A 25,787-nucleotide genomic window follows, 5' to 3' on the forward strand; every position below is an offset into this window, starting at 1 on the left:
CGGACTGGTTCGTCATGGAGCGACGCCGGACTGGCCTGCTCTTCCTCCCCCGGTTGGACTGCGTCCTGAGCTCGGACTGCTCCGTCCTGGAGCATTGTTGGGATGCGTCGGCAGCGGGTCTGCGAGGCAGCGGAAGAGGGGCCAGCGCGGAGACGTCGGGCCAGGCTTGCGGCCAACCCAGCTCGCCCATCCGTGCCTTCCATTCTCCTGGCGTACGTTCGTTCGCGGGACGACAAGATGGGTTGCGTTCGCCTGATAGGATCCACGAACCGGACAGTGCGTGCCTGCTGTGTGCTCGTGTTCACAGTGGCCTGGTTGACTGTCATCTTACCGGACTCTGCTGTGCATCGGGAGCGGCTAGCGTGCTATCACGCTTATTGTTCATTGATGTTGACTTCTTATGTTATTTTTCCTGTGTTGTTTACTTGTATGTGCGTTGTGAACTCTGTCTTGTCACCCTGGGATAGTGAGAAACGTAATTTCGATCTCTTTGTGTGTCTTGACATGCGGAGGAATTGACAATAAAGGAGACTTTGACTTTGACTTTGACTTTGACTTTGATGTGAATTTTTTTCACAAATTTTCAAAATAAAAAAAATTAAAAAGTGAAACCGCGATAAACGAACCGCGATGTAGCAAGGGATTACTGTAATTTGAACTGCAAGTGACGTCAGCGGCGCGGCAGTTATTTACATAAAGGACAAAGATTCGATCACGGGATGACAAAGATGACGAAGGGCCCCACGTACTACCGGCATCATTAGCGGCTTTGTTTGTACGTGACACGGAGGACGAAGAGTATGAAGGATTTAATGGTTTGGAGTGACACAGAAGGTTTGAAAAACTATTATGGCTTTTACGCACGCCCGGTCCTACTCTACGGAGCTCTCTTTCACCTCCGTGGATGGAAGTCGGGGGCCGGCGCTCGGCCGGGTGGCTGTCCAGGGACGGTGGATGGGGCTCAGACATGGCTTTTACGCACACCCGGTCCTATTCTACGAACCTCTCTTCCACCTCCGTGGCTGGAAGTCAGGGGCCGGCGCTCGGCAGCTGGCTGTCTGGGGACGGTGGATGGGGGTCGGACACTGCTCCTACGCACGACTGGTCCTACTCTACGGAGGTCCCAGCCACCTCCGCGGCTGGAAGTGTCTCCTCCGGGGATGGAAGTCCACGCTGCCACACGCCTGGAAGTTGATGCCGGTGCTTGGGGCCGTGTGGCGGTGAACTATTTATGTTATAGTTATTTGATATATTTTATTTCGTGTAGCAACTTGTATATGTTTTTATCGTTACAGTGCAGTAGTTGTTGGCTCGTTGAACTCTTGATTTGTTAAATAAAGAGCCGTTTACCAAACCCATGTCTTTCCTGGTCCTTTGTTAACGCTGCAATATAGTTATATCACACTGAGCACGGGGGCCCCCCAAGGCTGCGTGCTCAGTCCGCTGCTCTTCACCCTGCTGACGCATGACTGCAGTGCAACCTACAGCAACAACCGCATAGTGAAATTTGCTGATGACACGACTCCGGTGGGTCTCATCACCAAGGGCGACGAGACTCAATACAGGTCAGAGGTCGACCTTCTGACCGCATGGTGCAGGGACAACAACCTCCTGCTGAACGTCAGCAAGACCAAAGAGATTGTTGTTGACTTCCGGAAGGGTCACGCCCAACACCTGCCACTGACCATCGACAGTGCTGTGGTGGAGAGAGTGAGCAGCACCAGATTCCTGGAGGTGCACATCAGTGAGGACCTCTCCTGGACCACCAACACTGCATCACTGGCGAAGAAAGCTGTTAGGATCCTGAACTCTCTCCCCCCTCCACCCTCGGCTGCATAACGTCCTGGCCTTTTGGGCCACGTTTTGGCTGCCTTGCACTACTTCTCCTGTACTTTTGTGCTATATTCTGACTGTCTGCTGTATGCAGAATTGCTCCATTTCAACCATGTTGCTCTTATTTATTTATTTATTATTTATTCATTGCTCTTATTTATTCATTGTATGTGCCTTCTTGTTTTTACTTTTTGTATTGTTTACTTGAATGTTTTGTTTGTCCGTGGACCAATATAATATTATATATACATATACATATATATATATATTATATATATATATATATATATATATATATATATATATACTACCGTTCAAAAGTTTGGGATCACATTGAAATTTCCTTATTTTTGAAGGAAAAGCACTGTACTTTTCAATGAAGATCATTTTAAACTAGTCTTAACTTTAAAGAAATACACTATGCATTGCTAATGTGGTAAATGACTATTCTAGCTGCAAATGTCTGGTTTTTGGTGCAATATCTGGTGTATAGAGGCCCATTTCCAGCAACTATCACTCCAGTGTTCTAATGGTACAATGTGCTTGCTCATTGGCTCAGAAGGCTAATTGATGATTAGAAAACCCTTGTGCGATCATGTTCACACATCTGAAAACAGTTTAGCTCGTTACAGAAGCTACAAAACTGACCTTCCTGTAAGCAGATTGAGTTTCTGGAGCATCACATTTGTGGGGTCAATTAAACGCTCAAAATGGCCAGCAAAAGAGAACTTTCATCTGAAACTCGACAATCTATTCTTGTTCTTAGAAATAAAGGCTATTCCATGCGAGAAATTGCTAAGAAATTGAAGATTTCCTACAACAGTGTGTACTACTCCCTTCAGAGGACAGCACAAACAGGCTCTAACCAGAGTCGAAAAAGAAGTGGGAGGCTGCGTTGCACAACTGAGCAAGAAGATAAGTACATTAGAGTCTCTAGTTTGAGAAACAGACGCCTCACAGGTCCCCAACTAGCATCTTCATTAAATAGTACCCGCAAAACACCAGTGTCAACATCTACAGTGAAGAGGCGGCTGCGGGATTCTGGGCTTCAGGGCAGAGTGGCAAAGAAAAAGCCATATCTGAGACTGGCCAAAAAAAGAAAAAGATTAAGATGGGCAAAAGAACACAAACATTGAACAGAGGAAGACTGGAAAAAAGTGTTGTGGACGGATGAATCCAAGTTTGAGGTGTTTGGATCACAAAGAAAAACGTTTGTGAGACGCAGAACAAATGAAAAGATGCTGGAAGAATGCCTGACGCCATCTGTTAAGCATGGAGGAGGTAATGTGATGGTCTGGGGTTGCTTTGGTGCTGGTAAGGTGGGAGATTTGTACAGGGTAAAAGGGATTCTGAATAAGGAAGGTTATCACTCCATTTTGCAACGCCATGCCATACCCAGTGGACAGCGCTTGATTGGAGCCAATTTCATCCTACAACAGGACAATGACCCCAAACACACCTCCAAATTGTACGAGAACTATTTAGAGCAGTAGCAGGCAGCTGGTATTCTATCGGTAATGGAGTGGCCAGCGCAGTCACCAGATCTGAACCCCATTGAGCTGTTGTGGGAGCAGCTTGACCGTATGGTACGCAAGAAGTGCCCATCCAACCAATCCAACTTGTGGGAGCTGCTTTTGGAAGCGTGGGGTGCAATTTCTCTAGATTACCACAACAAATTAACAGCTAGAATGCCAAAGGTCTGCAATGCCGTAATTGCTGCAAATGGAGGATTCTTTGACGAAAGCAAAGTTTGATGTAAAAAAAATCTTATTTCAAATACAAATCATTATTTCTAACCTTGTCAATGTCTTGACTCTATTTTCTATTCATTTCACAACGTTTGGTGGTGAATAAGTGTGACTTTTCATGGAAAACACAAAATTGTTTGGGTGACCCCAAACTTTTGAACGGTAGTATATATATATATATATATATATATATATATATATATATATATATATATATATATATATATATATATTGTTGGATTTGGTCCACAATTTAGGGAGCGCGCTAGATGCGCCTCACGGCACAAGCCTTTGCCAATCACCTGTTATCCAATTTACTCACTGCGTGTTCGTTTGATTTCTTCAGATTTAGGAAAATGCAAAGACACTGAAGCAGAAATTAGACTTACACAGATTGGTTGAGTTCAATCACAATTCTTGTTCAAAAAGCTCTGTTTTCAGGAAAGTACAATACAGCGCTGGGCCCTTCAAGAGCGGAAAGTCTCCATTCAGGAAAAGGCAAAGTCCAAGGTTGTCAGATCAGTTTTATATTCAGTAGCACATTGTGGGCCGGGATTGATGGGCGATGAGTCTTCGGGGTGGGGCAAGTTCGAAGGAGAGTCTGCTTCCATGGGAGTGGTGCTGGTTATGGGCGATTCGGTGTGTTGGTGGGGGGGGCTGTTGGTGTGTCTGTGTGTGTGGAGGGGGCTGTTGTCTTCCATCCCGTCTCTCGGCCTTGGCGATCATCTTTGGCCGAGTTCTCCTGTGAACATTCTCCTCCAATCTTGGACATACACTATCGTACCTCATTCTTCCAATTGTGTCATCTTGTGCGAATTTATGTTAGCTTTTGGCTGTGACATCATTAATCTATTGCTCTTACCTGACTATGTAAAGTTTGTGCTTTTGATACTTCATGTCTTTGCTTACGTCATTATATTCTTAGTTTAATCATGTTTCCAACCGTATCTTTTCTTTGTTAGGCCAAAATATTTCCCTCTGTGCAGAACGTTCAGTAGTAATCAAAAAGTTGGCGTCTCGCATTAGGCAACATATGACGTTTAGTCAAAACACAAGTTATAAAACACAAGATATACTCAAATACTGAACGGTCACGACGACTCTGGCCGTGTCCATGATTTAGAGAAAAACATCAGGCATGCATTACACAGTTCTTTAAAGGTCATTCAGCTATTTGGGCAATATATCAAAAGACATTTATTTTGCAGTGCACAGAAATACATATTAAATCGTGAAGTTGTAGCAACTTCTGTTATTATCGTATTATCAAAGAATGTCTAGTTATGTCGTCCTTATTGGTTGATTACGTGAATATACTTGTCTGCTTATGTACTTTATCCAAAGAGATGTGAGCCTATCTGTTATCGTGGCTATGCGGGTTTTTTGTCTTTCGACCCTATCCCTTCACTATATATATATATATATATATATATATATATATATATATATATATATATACTACCGTTCAAAAGTTAATATATATATATATTTAATATGTAATATGTCTTGTCACCGTGGGATAGTAGGAAACGCAATTTTGATCTCTTTGTGTGTCTTGAAGAAATTGACAATAAAGCAGACTTTGACTTTGACATACTAGATCTGTGGAATAACGACGAGGCTGACATCATTTAGGATGGCTATACTGCTCCCACTTGCTTCCTTTGGAGGCATGATTAGAGTTGATGCAATCCTCAGAGTAACGAGAACGTAATAATGAACGGAGTCAGTTGGCATGCGGGTCCTCTCGGCTCATCTCGCGAGGTTCGACAACCGAATTTCATCCGACATCCGAAGCAAAAAAATCTCGAATTTTTTGTTAGAATACCGATTTGTTCGAGAACCGGGACGTTCGAAAACTGAGGCCCCACTGTATTTTATTTTGTGTAGCAACTTGTATATGTTTTTATCGTTACAGTTCAGTAGTTGTTGGCTCGTTGAACTCTTGTTTTGTTAAATAAAGAGCCGTGTACCAAACCCACGTCTTTCGTGGTACTTTGTTAACGCTACAATATAGTTATATACTAGCTCTGTGGAATAACGACGAGGCTGACGTCAGCGGCGTTGTTGACAAAGGACGAGGAATTTTATCGATGGATTTAATGATTTAGAGTGACACAGATGGTTTGATAATATTGTTGTTTATATGATAGTTATTTGATATATACTTTATATATTGTTATATGTGTCTGGAATATTTAGAACTGCAACTCACGACGAGTCCGACGTCAGCGGCGCGGGGCATACGCGGCATCCTTTACATAAAGGACGATCGATGGATTTAACGATTTGGAGTGACACAGTGGAATTTGCATGTTTTCCCCGTGCCCGCGTAGGTTTTCTCCTAAAAAAAAGAGCGTTTGGGCGACATTCCTGACTGGATGAGGATGAGGCTCGTGTAGGTTTTCTCCGGGCACTCCGGTATACTCCCACATCCCAAAAACATGCTTGGTAGGCCAATTGAGCACTCCAAATTGCCCCTAGTGTGAGTGCGAGTGCGGATGGTCGTTCGTCTCTGTGTGCCCTGCGATTGGCTGGCAACCGGTTCAGGGTGTCCCTCGCCGATTGCCCGATGACTACTGGGATAGGCTTCAGCATGAAGATGGATGGATGGATGGATGGATGGATGGATGGATGGATGGATGGATGGATGGATGGATGGATGGATGGAACATAGTGGCAATTCTATTGACAATGTACTATACATGTATTATGTCAGACAAAATCCTGGACGATTTTGAAATTCCCCCCAGACATTTTTTTTAGGGCTCAAAAGTAGGACATGTCAGAGAAAAAGAGGACGTCTGGTCACCCTACGATACATTTACCAGAAACCTAATTTATATGGGTAAATACTGGTCAATCTACAAATTCCAAAGCGCTCAAAACCTTGTATTTGAGTGCTTTGTTTCTTCAGCTCTATGTTTGACTGGCATTCGCATGTCACGTGACGTACCCCTAGGTCACTCCGGTAATGACATCCTGTAGCCTAAAAACCAGTAAAAAAAACAGCATTCGGCGGATGCAGCTTGTAAATTCGGACACAAGGCAGTTCTGACTGGAGCGGGTCTAGGTCCTTTTCAAAGTCAAAGTCAGCTTTATTGTCAATTTCTCCACATGCCAAAGACACACAAAGAAACCGAAATTTCGTTCCCCCCTATCCCACGGTGACAAGACATGGCTCACAACAGACAAACAAGTAAACAAGTATAACAAAAGTGTGCTGAATAAATAATGAATAAATAACACAACAATAAATAAATAAATAAGAGGAGCAGAAAAAAAAGGAGCAAGTGCGCGTACAGCAGACATTCCCGAAAATAGCGCAACAGTGCCGCACGCTACGCAGAAGGGGGTAGCGAGTTCAGGGCCCTAACAGCCTGGAGAAAGAAGCTGTTGGCGAGTCTGGTGGTGCGGGAGCGCAGGCTCCTGTACCTCTTCCCAGAGGGCAGAAGGTCAAACAAAGAGTGAGCCGGGTGACTCACATCTCTGGCAATCGAGGTTGCCTTGCGGGCGAGATGGGAGGTGTAAATGTCTTTCAGGGAGGGGAGCGAAGCACCAATAATCTTACCAGCCGTATTCACTATGCGCTGCAGGGCCTTCAAGTTCTGTTCAGTGCAGTTACCACCCCAGACAGCGATGCAACTGGTGAGGACGCTCTCAATGGTGCCACGGTAGAATGTAGACAAGACTGCCTACAAGGTAAACAGAGCTGTCCTTACACACAACTGTTTAAAAATTACTTACGATGTAATTATTATCTTTTTAATTCAGTACTATTTAATTTAAATGCTTGGAGGTCCAGACAATATGGTCTTGGGGTCTGGACTTGGACCCCGGTCCGCCATTTGGAGACTACACATCTAATGCAAAGATGAGGGGCAAGTAAGGTCCAGCACCATGCCGACTTGAGGAAAAATGTCCGAACTGAAGTAGCTTTAGCATGCGGCAGATGAGAAGAAAAGTAAATGGTCAATGGAATGGTTTATGGGTGGATTAGAATAGCTTGCCCAAGAGTGAGCATCCCCAACAATGGGGTTAACTGAAGTCTACGTCTATGACTGCTGAGTAATTACAAAACAACCCAGATGACCTGGCTTTCTTGCCAACCCCCTGTTAATAATCAGCGGTCATAATGAAGAAGAATCCATAGGTCTTCTAGGTTAAGGTCTTCAGCAACCTTGCTTCAAGGAAAAGTCTTCAATGAGGGAAGGATGGGATATGAGCTGCTGTTACGCTACTGCCCCCATGTGAATGAATGTATTCTTGCATTCAAACAGAGTAAAGCGGTGCTGATTTCAAGAGCACAAGAAAACAGTTCAGAAAATCCTGCTGTACATTTAAATAATATGAAAATATGTTTTACCTCTACCTACTTGATTTAATGCGGCACTGACAGTTACAATATTTACCATTACAACAAATCAAAAACATGTTAATGAATGAGACATTTGACCAATGTGTTTTGCATCAATTTGTTTTTGTAACCTTGCAGCTTTTATGTCAACTGGTTCCATGTAATTGCAGTAAAACACCCAGACAGTAGTTTTACTCTGGAACATATTGTATACGGGAATATAACTAACTTCAGCTGGAGTGTAAAATGTAATGTGTTGAAATTGTTATATTGTATTATTGTATCACAAATTAAAAGGATGAAACTAAACACTCAGTAGTAATCTTTCAACACAACCTAATATTTTGTTCCTTATTCCTGATTTAACAATGTGGAGATTCCGTTATTGAAATACTGAATGAAAGGTTAACTACATAAACATTATATACTTATACTTTCAGAGGTGGTGTGCATATATTTTGGTACTAATTCTATATCAAGCAAAAATGACCATTATCTCTGATACTGACTTTTTAATGATAACAATAATATGGTGTTTGTAATTATTGTTTTAATTTTTTTGTAGATGTCTAGATAGGCGCTGCCAAATAAAATCCATCCATCCATCCATCCATTTTCTGAACCGCTTAGTCCCCACGGGGGTCGCGGGCGTGCTGGAGCCTATCCCAGCCGTCATCGGGCAGTAGGCGGGGGACACCCTGAACCGGTTGCCAGCCAATCGCAGGGCACACAGAGACAAACAACCATTCGCACTCGCACTCACACCTAGGGACAATTTGGAGTGATCAATCGGCCTACCAAGCATGTTTTTGGGATGTGGGAGGAAACCGGAGTGCCCGGAGAAAACCCACGCGGGCTCGGGGAGAACATGCAAACTCCGCACAGGGAGGGCCGGAGGTGGAATCGAACCCGCACCCTCCTAACTGTGAGGCGGACGTGCTACCCAGTGCGCCACCGAGCCGCCCCCAAATAAAATCTATTTATTATTACTATTATTATTATTGTATGGTAATAATTATAAAAGTATTAATAAAAATAACCAAGAAAAGAATTGTTGCCCATAGTTGGGATCTGTGATTCGCATAGGTCTATTGGTTGATCAGCGTCCAGCAATATCAATACCCAAGAGCAGGAACATAAACAGAGGATAAAATAACAAATATGCACTATATTCTCATCAAATTCGTGTCAAGCACCAGTAATGTATAAATAAATAAATAAACACTAAACATTAATCATGTTAAACATGTCAAACATTAACCCAAGATCATGTCTGTGATTGTACCCCTGTGCCCCGTGTTGAGTTAAAAAGTCTCACGGCGTGGAGGAGAAATTATCCCCTCAGTCTTTCCGTGGAGCAGGACCGTGTCAGCAGCCTGTCACTGAAGCTACTCCTCTGCTTGGAGATGGTGCTGTGCAGTGGGTGGATGTGGTTGTGCTTGATGGACAGCAGTGTGGCCAACACCCATTCTGCCGCAGATGTCAGACCAGGTAGCTCTGTGCCCACAACAGAACCTGCCTTCCTCACCAGTTTGTCCAGAAGGGAGGCATCCCTCTTCTTGATGCTGCCCAGCATGCCACTGCAAAGAGGGCACTCACCACAATAGAATAATAAAATACAATAAAACATCCGCAGAACCACATTGCAGATGTTGAAGGGCGCCAACCACCTGAGGAATATACACCTCTCATTTTAGTGTGGGAGGTTTCATGGTTAAATTGGACCAGTCTGATGGCCAATTTTCATTGTTTCCACATTGCACCAGTAAGAGCAGCGTGTCAAGGTTCATTTAGCAAGGTAAGAGCACAGTTTTGCACAAAACACTGCAATGCACACAATATTATGGGTGACATATCAGCATTCAAAAGAGGACAAATTGTTGACAGCAAGTTTTTGTGATGTATCAAGAGCCACGGTATACAGGGTAATGTCAGCATACCAACAAGAAGGACGAACCACATCAAACGGGATTAACTGTGCACGCAAGAGGAAGCCATCTGAAAGGGATGTTCGGGTCAGATTCTACTCGAAAACTACAGCTGCCCAAATCACGGCAGAATTAAATGTGCACCTCAACTCTTCTGTTTCCACCAGGACTTTCGGTCAGGGGCTCCACAGGGGAACTATACGGGCTCCTGTAGCCAAATTTTTGATCACTCGTGCCAATGCCAAACCTTGGTTTCAATGGTACAAGGAGGGCAAATCTTGGGCTGTGGACAATGTGAAAAATGTATTGTTCTCTGATGAATCCACCTTTACTGTTTTCTCCACATCCGGGATAGTTACAGTGTGGCGAAGCCCCAAAGACGCATACCACCCAGATTATTGCATGCCCAGAGTGAAGCATGGGGGTGGATTAGTGATGGTTTGGAGTACCATATCATGGTATTCGCTTGGCCCAATACTTGTGCTAGATGGGCCACTGCCAAAGACTACCAAACAATTCTGGAAGACCATGTGCATCCGGTTCAAACATTGTATCTTGAAAGCGGTGCCATGTATCAGGATGACAATGCACCACGACACACAGCAAGACTGGTGAAAGATCGGTTTGATGAAGATGAAGTGAGGTTTAACATCTCCCGTGGCCTGCACAGGTCAAGCATCTGGTGAGAGAGGAGGAGCTGGGTGAGGAAGCGCCCCACAGTGCCCAGAGCCTCAGAGTGGTGCCAATAGTCCCCCGAGCAGGTAGTCTGAGATGAGACGGAACACAGATACTGATGATGTCATGATCAAATGCAGAGAGCATCTGTAGTGGTATCGCTAGTTGTCAGAGGTCGAAGCCTGTGAAGAATCCACTTCATCACACCTGGAGAGTAACATTCAAAGAAACACCAGGGCTTCGCAACACTGCACAGGAGTGGCAACTGTCATTGGATTTGGGCAGCCAACTGAAGTTCTTCCAGTATGTTGCTCAAACCTCAGACCTGACATCGTGCTGGTGTCAGAGGCAAATAAGACCGTCCGTCATCATGCTGGAGCTCACTGTGTCATAGCATGGAGGAGCGGACAAGAGGGAAGTATGACAGCTCAGTGGCCTAGTAGTAGAGTGTCCGCCCTGAGACTGGAAGGTTGTGGGTTCAAACCCCGGCCGGGTCATACCAAAGACTATAAAAATGGGACCCATTGCCTCCCTGCTTGGCACTCAGCATTAAGGGTTGGAATTGGGGGGTTAGATCACCAAATGATTCCCGAGCGCGGCACCGCTGCTGCTCACTGCTCCCCTCTCCCCCAGGGGATGGATTAAAATCACATGGGGATGGGTTAAATGCAGAGGATAAATTTCACCACACCCAGATGTGTGTGTGTGACGATGATCATTGGGGACTTTAACAGCCTGGTTAGCGACTGCCACAAACAAGGCTGGAAGGCTAGGTGCTTGCCTGTGGAGTTGGGGTGCAGAGGCTTTGCGGGACAGTATCTGTATAGAGCCTACACTGCACTCGGCATTACAGGAGGAAGTAGGAGGAGAGCCATTTGCAACAGCACAGAGGCATCAGAGAAAGCCTACAGGTGGCTCTGTATAAGGAGAGGGGAGCCGTGGTCAAGTGCTGCTATGGCGCAAGCTGAGGCCTGATCAACCTCGGCTGGGTCGCCTGAGCAAGGGTGTATGAAGTTCGAAAGACCCGAAACACCCAATGACCTTGGGTAACATCACTGATGAGCTGCCCTAGCTATGCATCAGAAGATGTATATTTACAACTGATTATTAAATGCATAGCGATTCAAATGTGAACAAATCTAAATCCATCCATAAACGTGTACTGATGGTGCCCCAAGTACGCAAGGCAAAGAGAAGGGTCTTGTTGTCTCATGAAAAAAAAGGATGAAATACCAAATTTCATTTGCTTCCATTGCATCAAAACTCATTGCATCAAAACTGGTGTCAAAACTCAGAAATAATGCATTTCAAAATGTGATGCAAATTGTTGTGCATGTGGTCAATTACATTGTTTCAAAAACACTAAAACCACAGACCGTTCAGACAGTTAATCGAGGACTACTATGAAGCAGCAATTTAGTGTTGCACAATGAAGATGGCTGTGTTGTGGAAAAGTGCTAGAGCAGGTATGGGCAAACTACGGCCCGCGGGCCACATCCGGCCCACGGGACCGTTTAATCCGGCCCGCCAACCCTAAATAAATTGTATTATTAAACTTTTTTTTTTTTTTTTTCGGTCATTTTGCCTGCAATGACTGCGTTTCCCCAGTAGCTGGGGAACCACTCGCCTGCGCATTTACTACCGGAAGCCGTGTCAGAAAGCTCGGTGCACACACACACAAGTGCGTGTACGTACTCAGTAGTACGGAAATGGCGCACTCGCGCTCTATTTGTCTCAGGGCCGAATTTAGAGCGTGGGCTGTGACGACAGCATTCTTGTAATCTGCGCGCCGAGCTTTCGGATACAGTTTTACGCTAAAGCCACGCACGCACAAACCTTCCCCTGCCCTGGAATCCTTCCATTAAAATGAGTCGCCCAAGGAAAAGCAAGGTGGACACTGAGTGCCGAGTGTTTAAAAAGAGTGGCCAATTTGGCTCGACGTACGCGACGTGACGTTCAGCCACATGAACATCAACATCAACCCGTCACAGATATAGGTAAACGGACCAACACCTCGGATCTCTCCTAAGAATTGCCACAACACATTTTACTCCAGACTATGACATACTAGCAAAAAAAGGGAGACCAACAACACTGTTCCCATTGAAAATGAAGGGGAGGCTTTCAAGTTTGTTGTAAAAAAATGCATTTTGAATATGAGCTGTACAAATACCAGGGATTGAAACTAGCGACCATTCTCATTTTCAAACAATGCAGGATGCTCAAGGACATTGATGCACCACCTGTTTGTGACTAATCTTAACCTGTAAAGTTCTTAAGGCTTACTTTAAGGAAGTGTTTCCCGTTTCCTCACCTCTGTTACCAGGTGTTTGAGTTAAAACTCTGCTCTGATTTTGAGATACCCCTCACCGTGTTGCCGTTTTGATTACTTTATTTGGATGTATGCTTTCACCGATTCTTCAAGATTATATATTTGGTCAGAATGTTTGCCGTTTGATGTGATCTCATAAGATAAACATACATCTTTCATTAATCTGACCTGCAGGCACTGAAGTGATGGAGACTGTTATTCATAATAACAGTGTCATATTTTATGAGAATCACTGATAGCAGTTTTTTAGGGATGTTTTTTTTTTTTTTTAACGTTGTTAATAAATGCATTTGTTTTCAAAAAACTTTTTTTGAATATCCATGCGTTACTACCTACTAAAGGCCCAAATCTTTTATGCAATGACCTTTACAGGTCGTTTATATTACTTCACACAAACACTACATCCAACTGCTCCTGGTTCGGCCCCCCGGTCAAAATTTAGAACCCAATTCGGCCCGCAAGTCAAAAAGTTTGCCCACCCCTGTGCTAGAGCCTTCTTCCTGAGATCAGCACCTTATTGGACAGCAAGGGGAAGCAATAGTCAAGAGTTGAGAGACCCATAGTGGATTGTGCAACTGGCCCTCCTTAATGACATTACATGTCTCCTGAATTCTTTCAAGGAAGAGACAAGCTCCCAAGTGACATGACGAGGCCACAGAGCATTCCAAAACAAAATACCTGCTCTGTGGATACCAGACAGAGAATTCATCCATTTCCCATAACTCAGATAAACAACCACGAGACACATCGCTGCTACAGCTCAATCGGCCTACCAAGCATGTTTTGGGCATGTGGGAGGGAACTGGAGAAAACATCAGAACATTTTTAACTTTATTGAAAACACCTTCCGCATGGATGTCTCTGCTCTGCCCGTTGTATGTTGATGTACATATGCAGCTCTCCTCCTGGTTTCTTTCTTCTGATGTGGCTTGAGAAAAAAAATTGTATCATTGCCATTATCCTTTGAATGAAAAATATACATGCACCTGTATGTTTATTGTTAAGGAGCTGCAATGTACAACAGTGCTTTTCAAATAGGTGGTCTGCGATGCATTGCCAGGGGGTCACGTGTGGCCCCGGGAACATGTTAATTAGGCGACAATCATATGCAGGAGTGTACTTATTACAATTTACTACTATTACTATACTATTCATAACTATTTATGGTTACTGTGCAGAGTTGGGAGGGGGTGAAATCTTTTGTTCTTCCTTGGTGACCTCTTTGGGGGGCAGGGTGGGGTATGCCATTATACATTTTCACCTAGGGCACTCTAGTATGTCACACTAGTATTTAGCAGTGGTGTGCAATCCGTCAGTTCGGCACTGTCATTGATGAACTCGCGATTTGCTGGCAAACCAATGATGGCGGTAAACTTTGAAACACTTGACAGAATAGGTGCAGACAGAAACTTTTTTCTGCAGTCACCCGAACCGGCACTAACCTGAGAAACAAAGACACAAGGCAGTTTGGGGAAGAGAAGCATGGTGAGGTATAGTAAAAGTATAATATATATATAATATATATATTATTCTTTCTGTGTGTGAACATGTCCAAAGTTTTTATAAATGAATACAATTGTCTGATATTACCCTGGTGATTTACGAATGTTTACTGACACGCCCACCACTGGCATTTAAATTGCAACCATATAAATCATACATCAATTATATTATTAGTTTTAGAAAAATAACAGGCATAAGATCCACACATAAACACCTACATCGTTTATTACAAAATAATTTTCTTGCAATACAGTGATAAGGTATAACTAAACAGCAGTAGGAGGCAGATGATGAGGCACAGGGTTATCATAATGATTGGAGCTTCAGAATTCAAACTTTATTACGATAAACCTGTCAGTCTCTCACTGACCTCCCACAGTTTCTTCGCCAGGGCATCATCTCGCCCTTTGTGTCCCACCTGTTGCAGGGCACAGTTGGAAAAATAGCGGCCGCTGAGAGCCTCGATGCCCTCTTGAAGGGCACAGTACAGGGTGGTCTGGGAGCCGCCCTCAGGGTCGAGAAAGAAAAGCTTAGCAAACGGCATTAACAGAAACTGTTGCCACATGCTCATATTGCGGCATAATTCGGTGTAGATAATCCCTGTGGACAGAAATGATCAAACTTTACAAAGTAATGCCAAGAATTTCTTCTTTCTTTTTTCTCTTTTTTTCTTTCTTTCTTTTTATATTTTTTTCTTTCTTTCTTTGGTCACCATATTAAAATGGAATAAAAAAATGGCAATAGAGTACAAGTGCAAGCGTCACTAACCTGGGTGGAGGCTGTAGCAAGTCACATTTGAGCACTCTAGCATGTTAGCAAGTTCTCTGGTGAAGAGCACATTACACAGCTTGCTGTTGCAGTAGTCCTGAAAGTTGTGCCAGATTGACTGGCTTGTCTCCAAATCTTGTTTGGAAGCCAGGAGGGAGAAATCAATGTTACCAAGGCGGTGGAGAAGGGCAGACACGTTTACGATGCGACTGGGTCCGCACTGCTGCATTCGCTTGAGGAGAAGGTTGGTGAGCAGGAAGTGACCGAGGTGATTGACTCCAAATGCCATGCTAAAACTATCCTCTGTGCATCCAGGGCCCATCAGACCTGAAACATACACAATGCCCCCTTCCTGACACCTGCTCTGGTGATGCTTAAATTGCAGTAATATGGACAGTTGACTCGTAACGTGCCAGCAGGGTGAACTGTTGACAATGTGATTCACTCTCTTTTCTTGTGTTCTATATGTGTACAGGTTATTTTAAAGTTACAGTGAGGTGTGATGCTGTACAGGTAAGTATTTCTGAATCTATTCATGGCAAAAGTCAGTAGGCTGAACTGTTGTTGAAAAAGTGATTAATTCTTTTTTCTTGTGATTTGTTTACGTATAGATTATTTAAAAGGAGCAGTGAAGTGTGAAGATGCACTTTAAGTAATGTCAGACTACAACCGATAATGAGTTAACAGATGTGTCGCAGACAAACGTAGCATGTTGTGGCCAATTTTGAGTTGTCTTGACGTGTTGTAGTCCGTGTAGTGTGACATAATCCACGATTGGACGGCTGGTGTCTGGGACGGCTCACGACCACTACGAAGAAAGTCTGGCATGTCAGAATTTCTGGTCGTCTTGTCGCATAGTAGTAAAAAGCTCCCTTTGGCCTTGAAAAAAAAGAAAACGAACATAAATAAATGGTATTCCTCAATTCATTTTTATTCATATTATTAGTTTATTTTGTTTGGTAGTTGACTTGGCGTTTGAGTTTATGTCATCTAATTTTAAGTAAGTTACAGCCCTGACATATATCTGTACATCTGCAGAGAATTTTAGACAGAACTCACATTAAACAGGCAAGAACAATAGCATTTAAAACGTTTTTTTTCCCCAAAAAACACAAACATTTATTTTAGATGATGTAGTTTTTGTATATTCAGATGCTTAGTTGGTTGCTGGCTGAGCAAAAAACCCCAGAGAGCACCAGAAAACACTGAAATGGGCTTGTCAAAGATGCTCATAATTTTATAGTTATTTTTAAAGCTGCTAAGCTGCAGCTAAATGTTTTATTTAGTATGGTCGTTTTTTATTTTACTAATTTATTTTAGAGTACGCCTACAACTGCACACTGCACTTCTGTTGTTGTATTCAGTGTTTTTTGGAGGGCAGAAGAGGGGGCAAGATGGCTCTTTTGATAATAAAGGTTGCAGACCCCTGACATAATATGCACTGCGCTCCTACGAGAGCGCACACAAACAAACAAAATGGCATAAACAAGAACAGACAGTGCCTCAGTTGATCTCCGGGGGACCATGATTATGAGGAAAGATTTGAGGAGCTGTGGCTGCAATCTCCTCAGCTCGTAGCTGATTAGCAAACGTGGTGAGATCAAACTAATTTGTTGCCTCAAGTTCTTTCAGGAGAATAGTCTTTAATGCCTACTATATACAGTAGTCCTTCGCTACATCGCAGTTTGATTATTGCGGATTTATTTCCCCAAAAAATAAAAAATTCACAAATTCAAAATAAACCTTATAAATTGAGGAATTAATTATGGCACGAAAGTTGCCCACACGCCAGCAGAAGGCAGGGAGTGTCCACACAATTGCAGTACGTACACTTGTACCTTTTTATAAGAAATGTTGTTATAATAAGAATTCTAAAAACATATTTACAGTATTGTACCTTGTTATAGAAAATGGTTACAATAATAACAGAGTTCTAAAAACATATTTACAGTATGTACACTTGTACCTTGTTATAAAAAAGTTGTTATAATAATAACAGAGTTCTAAAAACATATTTACAGTATGTATACTTTAGCTACATATACATGTCACACACACACACACACACACACACACACACACACACACACACACACACACACACACACACACACACACACACACACACACACACACACGTATCATATTTATATTTATATTATTTACACATTATTTTCATTTATGTCATTTATACTACGTATTAATATAGTATTTACATGTTTGAAACTATTATTTAATGTACTAATGATAACATATGCACTTATATGGTTTAATATAAACTTATTGACACACAATGTATGTATGTTAAAGAAAGGGTGACACTACTTCGTGGATTTTCACATGTCGTGGGTGGTCTTGGAACCAATTACTGTATTTGGACACGGGTTGAATGTGTAAAAGTTTTTTTACAGCGTATTAGTACCGTCTGTTGGTGAAAGTTATAAACTACAGTGAGTTGCTGACAGACTATTTCTCTGTTGTTTCTCACTCTCTCTTTGCCTTTTACGGGTAGTAGAGAAAAACACGCACGCACATAATGCCTCAGTTAATGTCACTAACAGATGCTTGGGTGACTGACATGTAGTGTGACATATTCTCCGGTCAAGACACATGATTATATTTTTCTTGTAGTCTGGCAGCGCGACCATCATGAACGGCAAAAAAGTTGTGCAGTCTGACATCGGCATAAGTATTTCTGAATGTTTTTTTTTTTTTTTTTTTTAGAGCCAAGAGGCGTAAATGTTGAGAGAAATATTGTGCTCTGTTTATGTACAGGTTATTTTAAAATATGAAGATGCATATTGTTTTAAAGTTACAGTGAAGTGTGAAGATGCAGTATTAGTGTAAGTATTTGTGAATATTTTTGACAAAAGGCAATAGGTGTAAATGTTGTTGACAAAGTGATTGTTTTATCTTGTGTTACAGTGACGTGTGAAGACAGAAGTTATTTCTGCAAAAGGCCAGTGGTATTAACTGATGTTGACAGTGATTAATTGTTACTTACACCCTTAAAACTGCTGGGTTACAAAATTGGATCGACCCAGGCTGTTGTGTCCATTTGACCCAACTTTGGGTTGTTTTGTACAAATCAATAGGTTGCTTTACACTAACAAAAACTGTGTTGGTCCAATTTTCAACACAAATTCCATTGTTTTTAACTCAGCATTTTAAAGGGTGAATATAACATTTATATTGTTTTTGTTATGTCATTTAAAAAGTCAGTTAGGTTGTCCTCAGGCGATCTCCCATAGTAGAAGCTATACATTGCTAATGACTGTGAGGCGCAGCTCCTCACAGCATCCCCAATCCAACCCTTAATGCTGAGTGTCAAGCAGGGAGGCATCGGGTTCCATTTTATAGTCTTTTGGTATGATATATCGAACCCACGACCTCCCAGTCTCAGGGCAGACACTCATACCACAAGGCTACTGAGCTAAAAAATCTTTTATAAGCTATGTATTTTCAGTCAACCCCAAAATGTTCTTGACAATAATATGTTATATGTGCCCCACTAGTCGAAACACGGCATTCTAATTAACATCGCTGTGAGGGTTTTTCAGATTATCCTTATCGTATGATTATGTTGGAATGCAACCGGTAATAAATAACCTACCTTGTCCCATCCTCCACAAGGTCGTAAAACATCCCCTGATATGTTTTGACTAGAGCACAAGGGCTTCCTATTCAACCTACTCTCACCCCCACTCTGTTTCTCTTAATAAATATGCCGTTGCAGGAGGGAGAGTTTTTAGACTTCATTCCTTCAACGAGTGAACTCTCCACCTGCAGGTGTCTAAAAGAACTTGCTTGTCTACCGTGTGGTTCTTGCAAAATAAGTTGGAGTGAGCAAATCTCTAACATTTTGGTGCCGAAACCCGGGACCCCTCATACCCGCTATCTGTCTGACAAAGAAGGACGTGCTGCATTGTCGACAAGCCAGCGTCCACTAGGAGGACCTGGAGGAGAAAGTCCTGGGAAGAGAATTCTTCGCTGGGCCAGCATCTTAGGTCTGCCTTTGTCTGACAGAGGTGGATTGACGGGACCCGGCAGTGCAACGAACCAGGGGACAAGTAAGTTAAAGACCCGAAGTTGTGTGATTGTGTTGTTGTTTGTGAAACGCGTAAAAAACCACAGGTGCACGAGAGATACGGCTTTGGTTTGTCCGAGCTATGAGATACGGCTTTGGTTTGTCCGAGCTATGAGATACGGCTTTGGTTTGTCCGAGCTATGAGATACGGCTTTGGTTTGTCCGAGCTATGAGATACGGCTTTGGTTTGTCCGAGCTATGAGGCCTAAAAAAGCGCTGGAGTTTGTGTGATTGAGTGTGTGACTGGTAGGATAAATTGACTAAAAAGCAGTTCTAGCGTTTATCCACGGCAATAAAACAGGCTAGTAATCTGTTGAAAGGTCAATTTAAACCTGCATTGAGGATCCTCAAAGGAAAAAAAATAAAAAAAATAAAATAAAAAAAATTGTAAAACCTTAAACTACTAAAATTAAGATGGGAAATAAGAACGGTAAATCTCTTGCTCTGCTCTTCTTTAAAACGAGAAGTTCATGGCAAGTAAATTTCTTAATTGTATGCAATACATGCTGAAGTGGAAGAAAATGTATGGAGTACAAGGAAATTTGAAATGTGGAAGAAGTGGTAGAAGTGCTAGAGTATGGTTGAAATCTTCACAAAGAGATGAGAACGAATTCAAGAGACAAAAGCTAGAAAGATGAAAACTGATGAGGTCACAAGCGTTTGTCAGACCAGGAGACAATAAGGCCCCTGTGAGCAGGTGCAAAGCCGCAGCTCAAGCCGCGGCTCGCGCAAGGGGCAAGAGGAGTTTCCGGTCCTATGCAAATCATGTATCGAAATTTAAAAGATCTGAAACCTCTCCCATATGACAGCGAAACATGTCATTGTCAGGTTATCAAAAATCTTTTTAGATTGTTAGAGCCCCTGTCCACACAAGAAGTATGACAATGCTGTTTGTAGGCCCAATTACAAATGAATAGGGATCAAATTGTGTTACACTGAAGTTAAAATATGCAAATCAAGTGGTAAAGAAATGCAACTTGCTTCTAGAAGATAAATAAATAAAATTAGAATGTGCTGTCCTCGTGTGCATGGGAGGGACCAGCTCATGATCGACCACAGGAAATGGCCAGCCTGTGACGAATCATTGTTGCTGAGACCTACCTTCCGCACGCGAGAGCTGTGCATGTGTGTGCGTATGTGTTAAGTTGATGAAGATTGGCTAAACTTTTAGTATAAAGAAATTTGCTAGACTGTTGTCTATTCAATTTACACCGCAGAACAGAAACAATTTTGACAGATAAAAATGAAAGAAAAAGAGAGAAATCTGTTTGCGAGCAGAAACTAATCCACACTAGTGCATGTTAGTGTCAAGCCCTCATGAGAAATTCGGAGTTAACCAAACAACAGAACATGCTTTCAGGAATTGGGAGAAGCTAAATTGTGAATTTAAGATTTTGCAATGCTACATTTAATAGGAATAATGGATTGATTGTGTTATAAGATTATGCAAAATTCTAATTGCAAGCTAAATCTGAGAGATTGAGTTCTTCAAATTTAAAAACAAAGAAAAAATTCAGATTAATTTGCCAGTTGTTTGTTTTAGTTACGTTTTTTTTGAATTGGTGGATTGTTCTACCAGGAAACTTGAGTTGAAAATGATATATGAATGTTGTGTGGTGAGCTTGGATGAATTGGGACCAATGTGATGGGAAGACTCCTTTTTGGAGACTGTGTGAGATGCATATGATGAGCATTGATGAATGATTGCCTGAATGAAAGGTTGAATGGTTGAAGTCGTTGGCAACTACTATAGAAAATTAGTAGAGCGACTTTGATGAAAGAGTGATTTTGAGCAGGTTGAATGCTAAAAAGAAAAACGTAGCTTTTGGATTGATAGTTAACTAGAGAAAAAACTGGAGAACCAGTAACACATGTAGAAGATGTGTGAACTGAGAAATTAAGAAGCGTTTTGGAAAGAAAGTCAAATTAAAAGATGATGAAATCATATGTAGTAATACAACACTTTACTACATATGGATTCTCTAAATCATACAATTGAGTAAAATAAAACATATGTTTTGATTCGTATTCAAATTTCTAAGATTCTTGTGATAAACAATGAGAAAACGATTGAAAAGTAACTAAAGAAACTACAAGAAAGTGAAAATGTCTAATCATTTGCTAGCTGAGTCACTCCCCATTCGGGGAGGGCATCCATTTACTTGCTAAGCTAGTTGTCAAAACAGTCCAATTGCCACGAAAAGTAGCTATGTGCACGTGTGCAGTACACACACACACACACACACGAGACTGATAAGGTGTCAAGAGGTAACAAGCTTGCAGACAGAACCACAAAGTTGCAGCGCAAAAGACACTTCAAATTTTATACACACAAGAAGCAGATTAGATCACTGAAACATTTTTAAAGATGTGCAGCGACAAAGTCCATAGAGTGAAATTCAATTATGGACGAAAAGAGGGGCAAGATTAGAGAATGGCATCTATAAATGACCTACCCCACCAAAGAACCTATGCTAATGGTGAGCAATATTGAGCCATGGTGCGTGTCACATGGCTCAAGAGGAGGGATAGTGGGGCAGGTCAGTCAGCTTTATACAACATATGGATTTTATTCATATTCAAAACAGTTTCAAAACAAAACAATTGTTTTTGTAGAGCTTGTTTTAACAAAAACAAAAACACTGAATGCCTCCAATTTAAAAGATCAATTTGACCTTTGCAGGATGATCTTCTGTGTCGGATCTGGACTGCCATGAAAGTATGATGTTTATATGTGTACTTTGTCAACAACCTCTGTAGATGTTAAAGAATGGGATGAATATCTAGAATGAATGTGGATAATTTGTTTCAGGTAACTAACTATAAGAGTAACTGAAAAAAGAAACAATTGATTGCATATGGCAAAACAAGCTGCAAAGAAAGAAAGAAAAAAAATAATAATTTGAATATGTCATATGTATGGATTTGCGACCGATTATGTTGTACCGTTGCCATTGACCAAAGATTGTGTGAAATCTGTCACGTCTACTGGATTGTGAAGTGTGTGACAGAGCAGTCTATATAATATCCATTGAGAGAAAAAAGAAAAAAAAAGAAAAAAGAAGCCATTGCTTTCAGAGAATGTAGTCAAGCGAAATTGTATATACATCAACATGCTGGTAAAAAACAAAATATTTTTAAATTTGAGAGGCGACGATGATTTGACCGAAATTGATGCAATTGGAGTCCCTAGAGGAGTTCCTGATTAATAAGAATTAAATGACCAAATTGCAGCGGGATGGGAGTCCTCCATTTGCTGCTGGTGAACGATGAACAAGAACGTAGACAGGATAAATTACATCCATTACAACATGCAGAAATTGGGCAAACGGACACAAGCGGGGCTCGAGGCAGTGGATAAACAGCTAGCCACGCCTTCCCTAATGTCGATCCAGAACCACAATGCTCATGATATGTTGTTGTCTGAGAAAGGAGGCGTCTGCGCAATGTTTGGAGAACAATGCTGCACCTTCATCCCCAACAACACCGCCCCTGATGGGAGCCTGACGGATTGCAGGCCTGCGATCCCTCAAAACGAGGATGAAAGAGCACTACAAGTGGATGAATGCTTTTGGGAAGTATAACGCCATTGTGTCCTCAATTTTACCATCAGTTGCAGTGTTGCTGCTATGCTCACCTTGTATGGATGTTGCATACCGTGTCTTCGTGCTCTGTTTAATTGTCTCGCCACTACAGTAATATCGCCCATGGAGGACGAGATTGCTCAGATATACCTAATGTCTGAGCGGCAACATGATGATGTTGATGGCAAAATTCCTGCATCTGTGTTACCAGACTTTTCCCAGATCCATGGGATTCTGAATGATGACATCGCAACGTTTATCCTTTGGTGTAAACATATTTGTCCTCATGAATGTGATCCGACGACTGAGTCGAGAAAAGGGGTTGTTTACGGTGATGTGTGAATTTCAGCAAATATGTGATAAACAGTGGGGAAATGTCAGGATAATTAGTTTTGTAGAAGCGCTGGCTGGCCTGAACCGGAGGTCTCATACCTTCGCTCAAGGCCAACACATCTGCCAGGTTTTAGGGAGTTCTTATACTCCCTTCCTTGTCTTATCTGTGAGAGGCCCTCACTATTTATGAACAGAACACCTTTGTTCTTTGTCTAGCTAAAGAGAAGTTCTTTATCTATTATGCCTTGTAGTTTCTATTTATGAATTGTTGTTGACCGGGACAGTTTTTAAGTTATCCCATATTTACTCAATGTTTGGTTAAGTAGACTTCATGCAAGTTATCTCACATCTGCTTAACGTTTGTTGGAGTGTATGCACGAGAGGTATCTGATGATTTACTCATCATTATTATTGTGTGAAACGTAGCAGGAAAGTCTAGAGCATTGTTTTACAGGGACACGGCATCCAGGAGTTGGATATCAACACCGTGCTGTCACAGTCAAAGATGCTGACCCTTACCGCCCTGGACTTGCAGACAGTGCCTGTGATCAGCTATTCTGGGCAAATCTCAATGTGACTGTTAGAGGATGAACAATACCACAAGTGGCCTACACAGAGAGACCAGCTGGAGTGAATTACACGTTACATCCAAGGTTTATCCGATGCTGCCCGCCAACTGGACAGGAGTGTGTGCACCAGTGTGGGTGACAAACCACACCTACAAGATACGACATCATCAGCTGACAGAAGCACACAACTCTTCTGGACGTCGACGCAGGGCAGTTGCAACCTTCGACCCTCATGACCCTGTCTGGGGTGCAAACGTTCCAGACGACCATAAAGTATGGTCCGTCGGAGACAAAGTTATCCTTGCGCTCTTTCCTCAGATTGGGGTTGGGAAACTATCGCTCTTCATCGAGACACTGAACTATCGTTTTCAATCCTTTGTGAATCTCTCACTGCAAATCAACGATGAACAAAATAGAGAGATTCAGGCTATTAGACTGATGGTCGTAAAACAGGATGGTTCTGGACTTGTTGACGGCAGCACAAGGTGTGTGCCACATCATTGGGACTTCCTGTTGCACATACATACCAGGAGAAAATGACACCCACATCAACGACGCCATGAATTCACTGAAGAACTTACAGCAGGCCATGTCTAATGACAAGGTCCCACATCAGTTTGATTTCTTTTCGTGGCTATTCTCTGGCAACTGGTGGCAACTGCTTTTGAAATTGCTGTCTCCTGTGCTTGTTGTGCTGGTGGTGTTGTGCTTGTTTACGTCCTGCGTCATCCCATGTTTGAAGTCTGCTGTGTCGAAGTTTGTGTCCTCTACTGTAGCCCAAGTTCATATACAACTTCTTAGAGATGACGGATGTGATGACGATAATGAAACATGGATTGCGTAGATGCTGTTCTGTTGAGCATGTTTTACAGAAACTTGATGATTTGACCATCGAAAATGCTTCGCAAGTGATGGATACAATGATGTACTGTTTCTGTGTTTTTGTTTTGTTTTTTATTGATAGCATTCTGGTCGTCTTAGGCAAAGGGACCGTGTAAGAATTTTCCTGCTAATAACATCTGGCCGGCAGGTTTTTCGCTTACACAATAAGTTTGATCTTGGGGTATTGAGGTAATGCCTCATCTTCACTGGAAAGTGTTGCTATCATTGTTTGTTGTTTTTTATTTTTACTATTCTTCTTTCTTCATTATACATGTATATATGTTTTTTACTTGTCTTTGTTGTTTGGGGTGGCATAATCATATGATAAAACAGGAGGGAGATGTTAGGGTTTTTCAGATTATCCTTATCGTATGATTACGTTGGAATGCAACCGGTAATAAATAACCTACCTTGTCCCATCCTCCACAAGGTCGTAAAACATCCCCTGATATGTTTTGACTAGAGCACAAGGGCTTCCTATTCAACCTACTCTCACCCCCACTCTGTTTCTCTTAATAAATATGCCGTTGCAGGAGGGAGAGTTTTTAGACTTCATTCCTTCAACGAGTGAACTCTCCACCTGCAGGTGTCTAAAAGAACTTGCTTGTCTACCGTGTGGTTCTTGCAAAATAAGTTGGAGTGAGCAAATCTCTAACAATCGCGCTTGTGGAATATGAGTTAAGTAGCAAAATTCACCCGTTTTTATCCATCTCAGGGGGTGGCCATTTTGTTCCTTGTTAGTTGTGTGTTGCTAGTGTTCCCTGCACATTCAGTTTATTATGGTCGTCGCTGAGATTTATACATGTCTGTATGTTTGCAGATCTCCTTCATCTCTGTCAATAAACGTGTTAATAAAAGGTATGCTTCCACAAAGAACCATCTCTTTCCTGACAATCTTTGTGTATATTATTCTCCTACAAATGGTAATTAAACATTAAAACAGCTGGGGCTTATAGTCCATTGCAGCTTGTATATGAACAAAACAAGACTTCCCCCTATTTTTAGCTAGTGCGGCTTATAATCTGAAGCGGTTTATAGTCCAGAAAATACAGTAATTTTCATGGCATTAACTTTCATTTTCCCAGCTGTACAGCATTTACGTTCACAAGGTTCCGAGGGAATGACACACTATGTAGACGCTGCAAAATTGGGAGAATAACTTAGATCCGTTAGAATTAGGTGTCTACT

At 42.1% G+C, this 25,787-nt stretch overlaps 1 protein-coding gene and 1 long non-coding RNA gene across 5 annotated transcripts in view; one reads left to right on the forward strand and one right to left on the reverse strand.

Annotated features, from left to right (window-relative positions):
- Positions 1–3,979: 3,979 nt before the first annotated feature.
- LOC125971906 (dehydrogenase/reductase SDR family member 13) overlaps positions 3,980–25,787 on the reverse strand; it is a 32,812-nt gene continuing 11,004 nt past the window's right edge. For 2 of the 4 annotated variants that reach the window (XM_049725062.2, XM_049725069.1), the window contains 3 exons: positions 15,145–15,471; positions 14,747–14,976; positions 13,851–14,315 (listed from right to left, as the gene is read on the reverse strand). In XM_049725062.2, the coding sequence (XP_049581019.1) occupies positions 14,145–14,315; positions 14,747–14,976; positions 15,145–15,471 (728 nt within the window). In that variant the 3' untranslated portion in view covers positions 13,851–14,144. Of the gene's footprint in view, positions 13,802–13,850; positions 14,316–14,583; positions 14,977–15,144; positions 15,472–25,787 lie in introns of those variants that run through there. The other 2 variants (XM_049725063.2, XM_049725065.2) reach the window with 2 other exon arrangements.
- LOC125971925 (uncharacterized) lies at positions 15,465–25,475 on the forward strand. Its single transcript, XR_007482645.2, has 2 exons — positions 15,465–17,833; positions 17,920–25,475. It is a non-coding gene; the product is annotated as an uncharacterized lncRNA (long non-coding RNA).

Source organism: Syngnathus scovelli, chromosome 7 (genome assembly GCF_024217435.2).
Source record: "Syngnathus scovelli strain Florida chromosome 7, RoL_Ssco_1.2, whole genome shotgun sequence".
NCBI classification, from domain to species: Eukaryota; Metazoa; Chordata; class Actinopteri; order Syngnathiformes; family Syngnathidae; genus Syngnathus; species Syngnathus scovelli.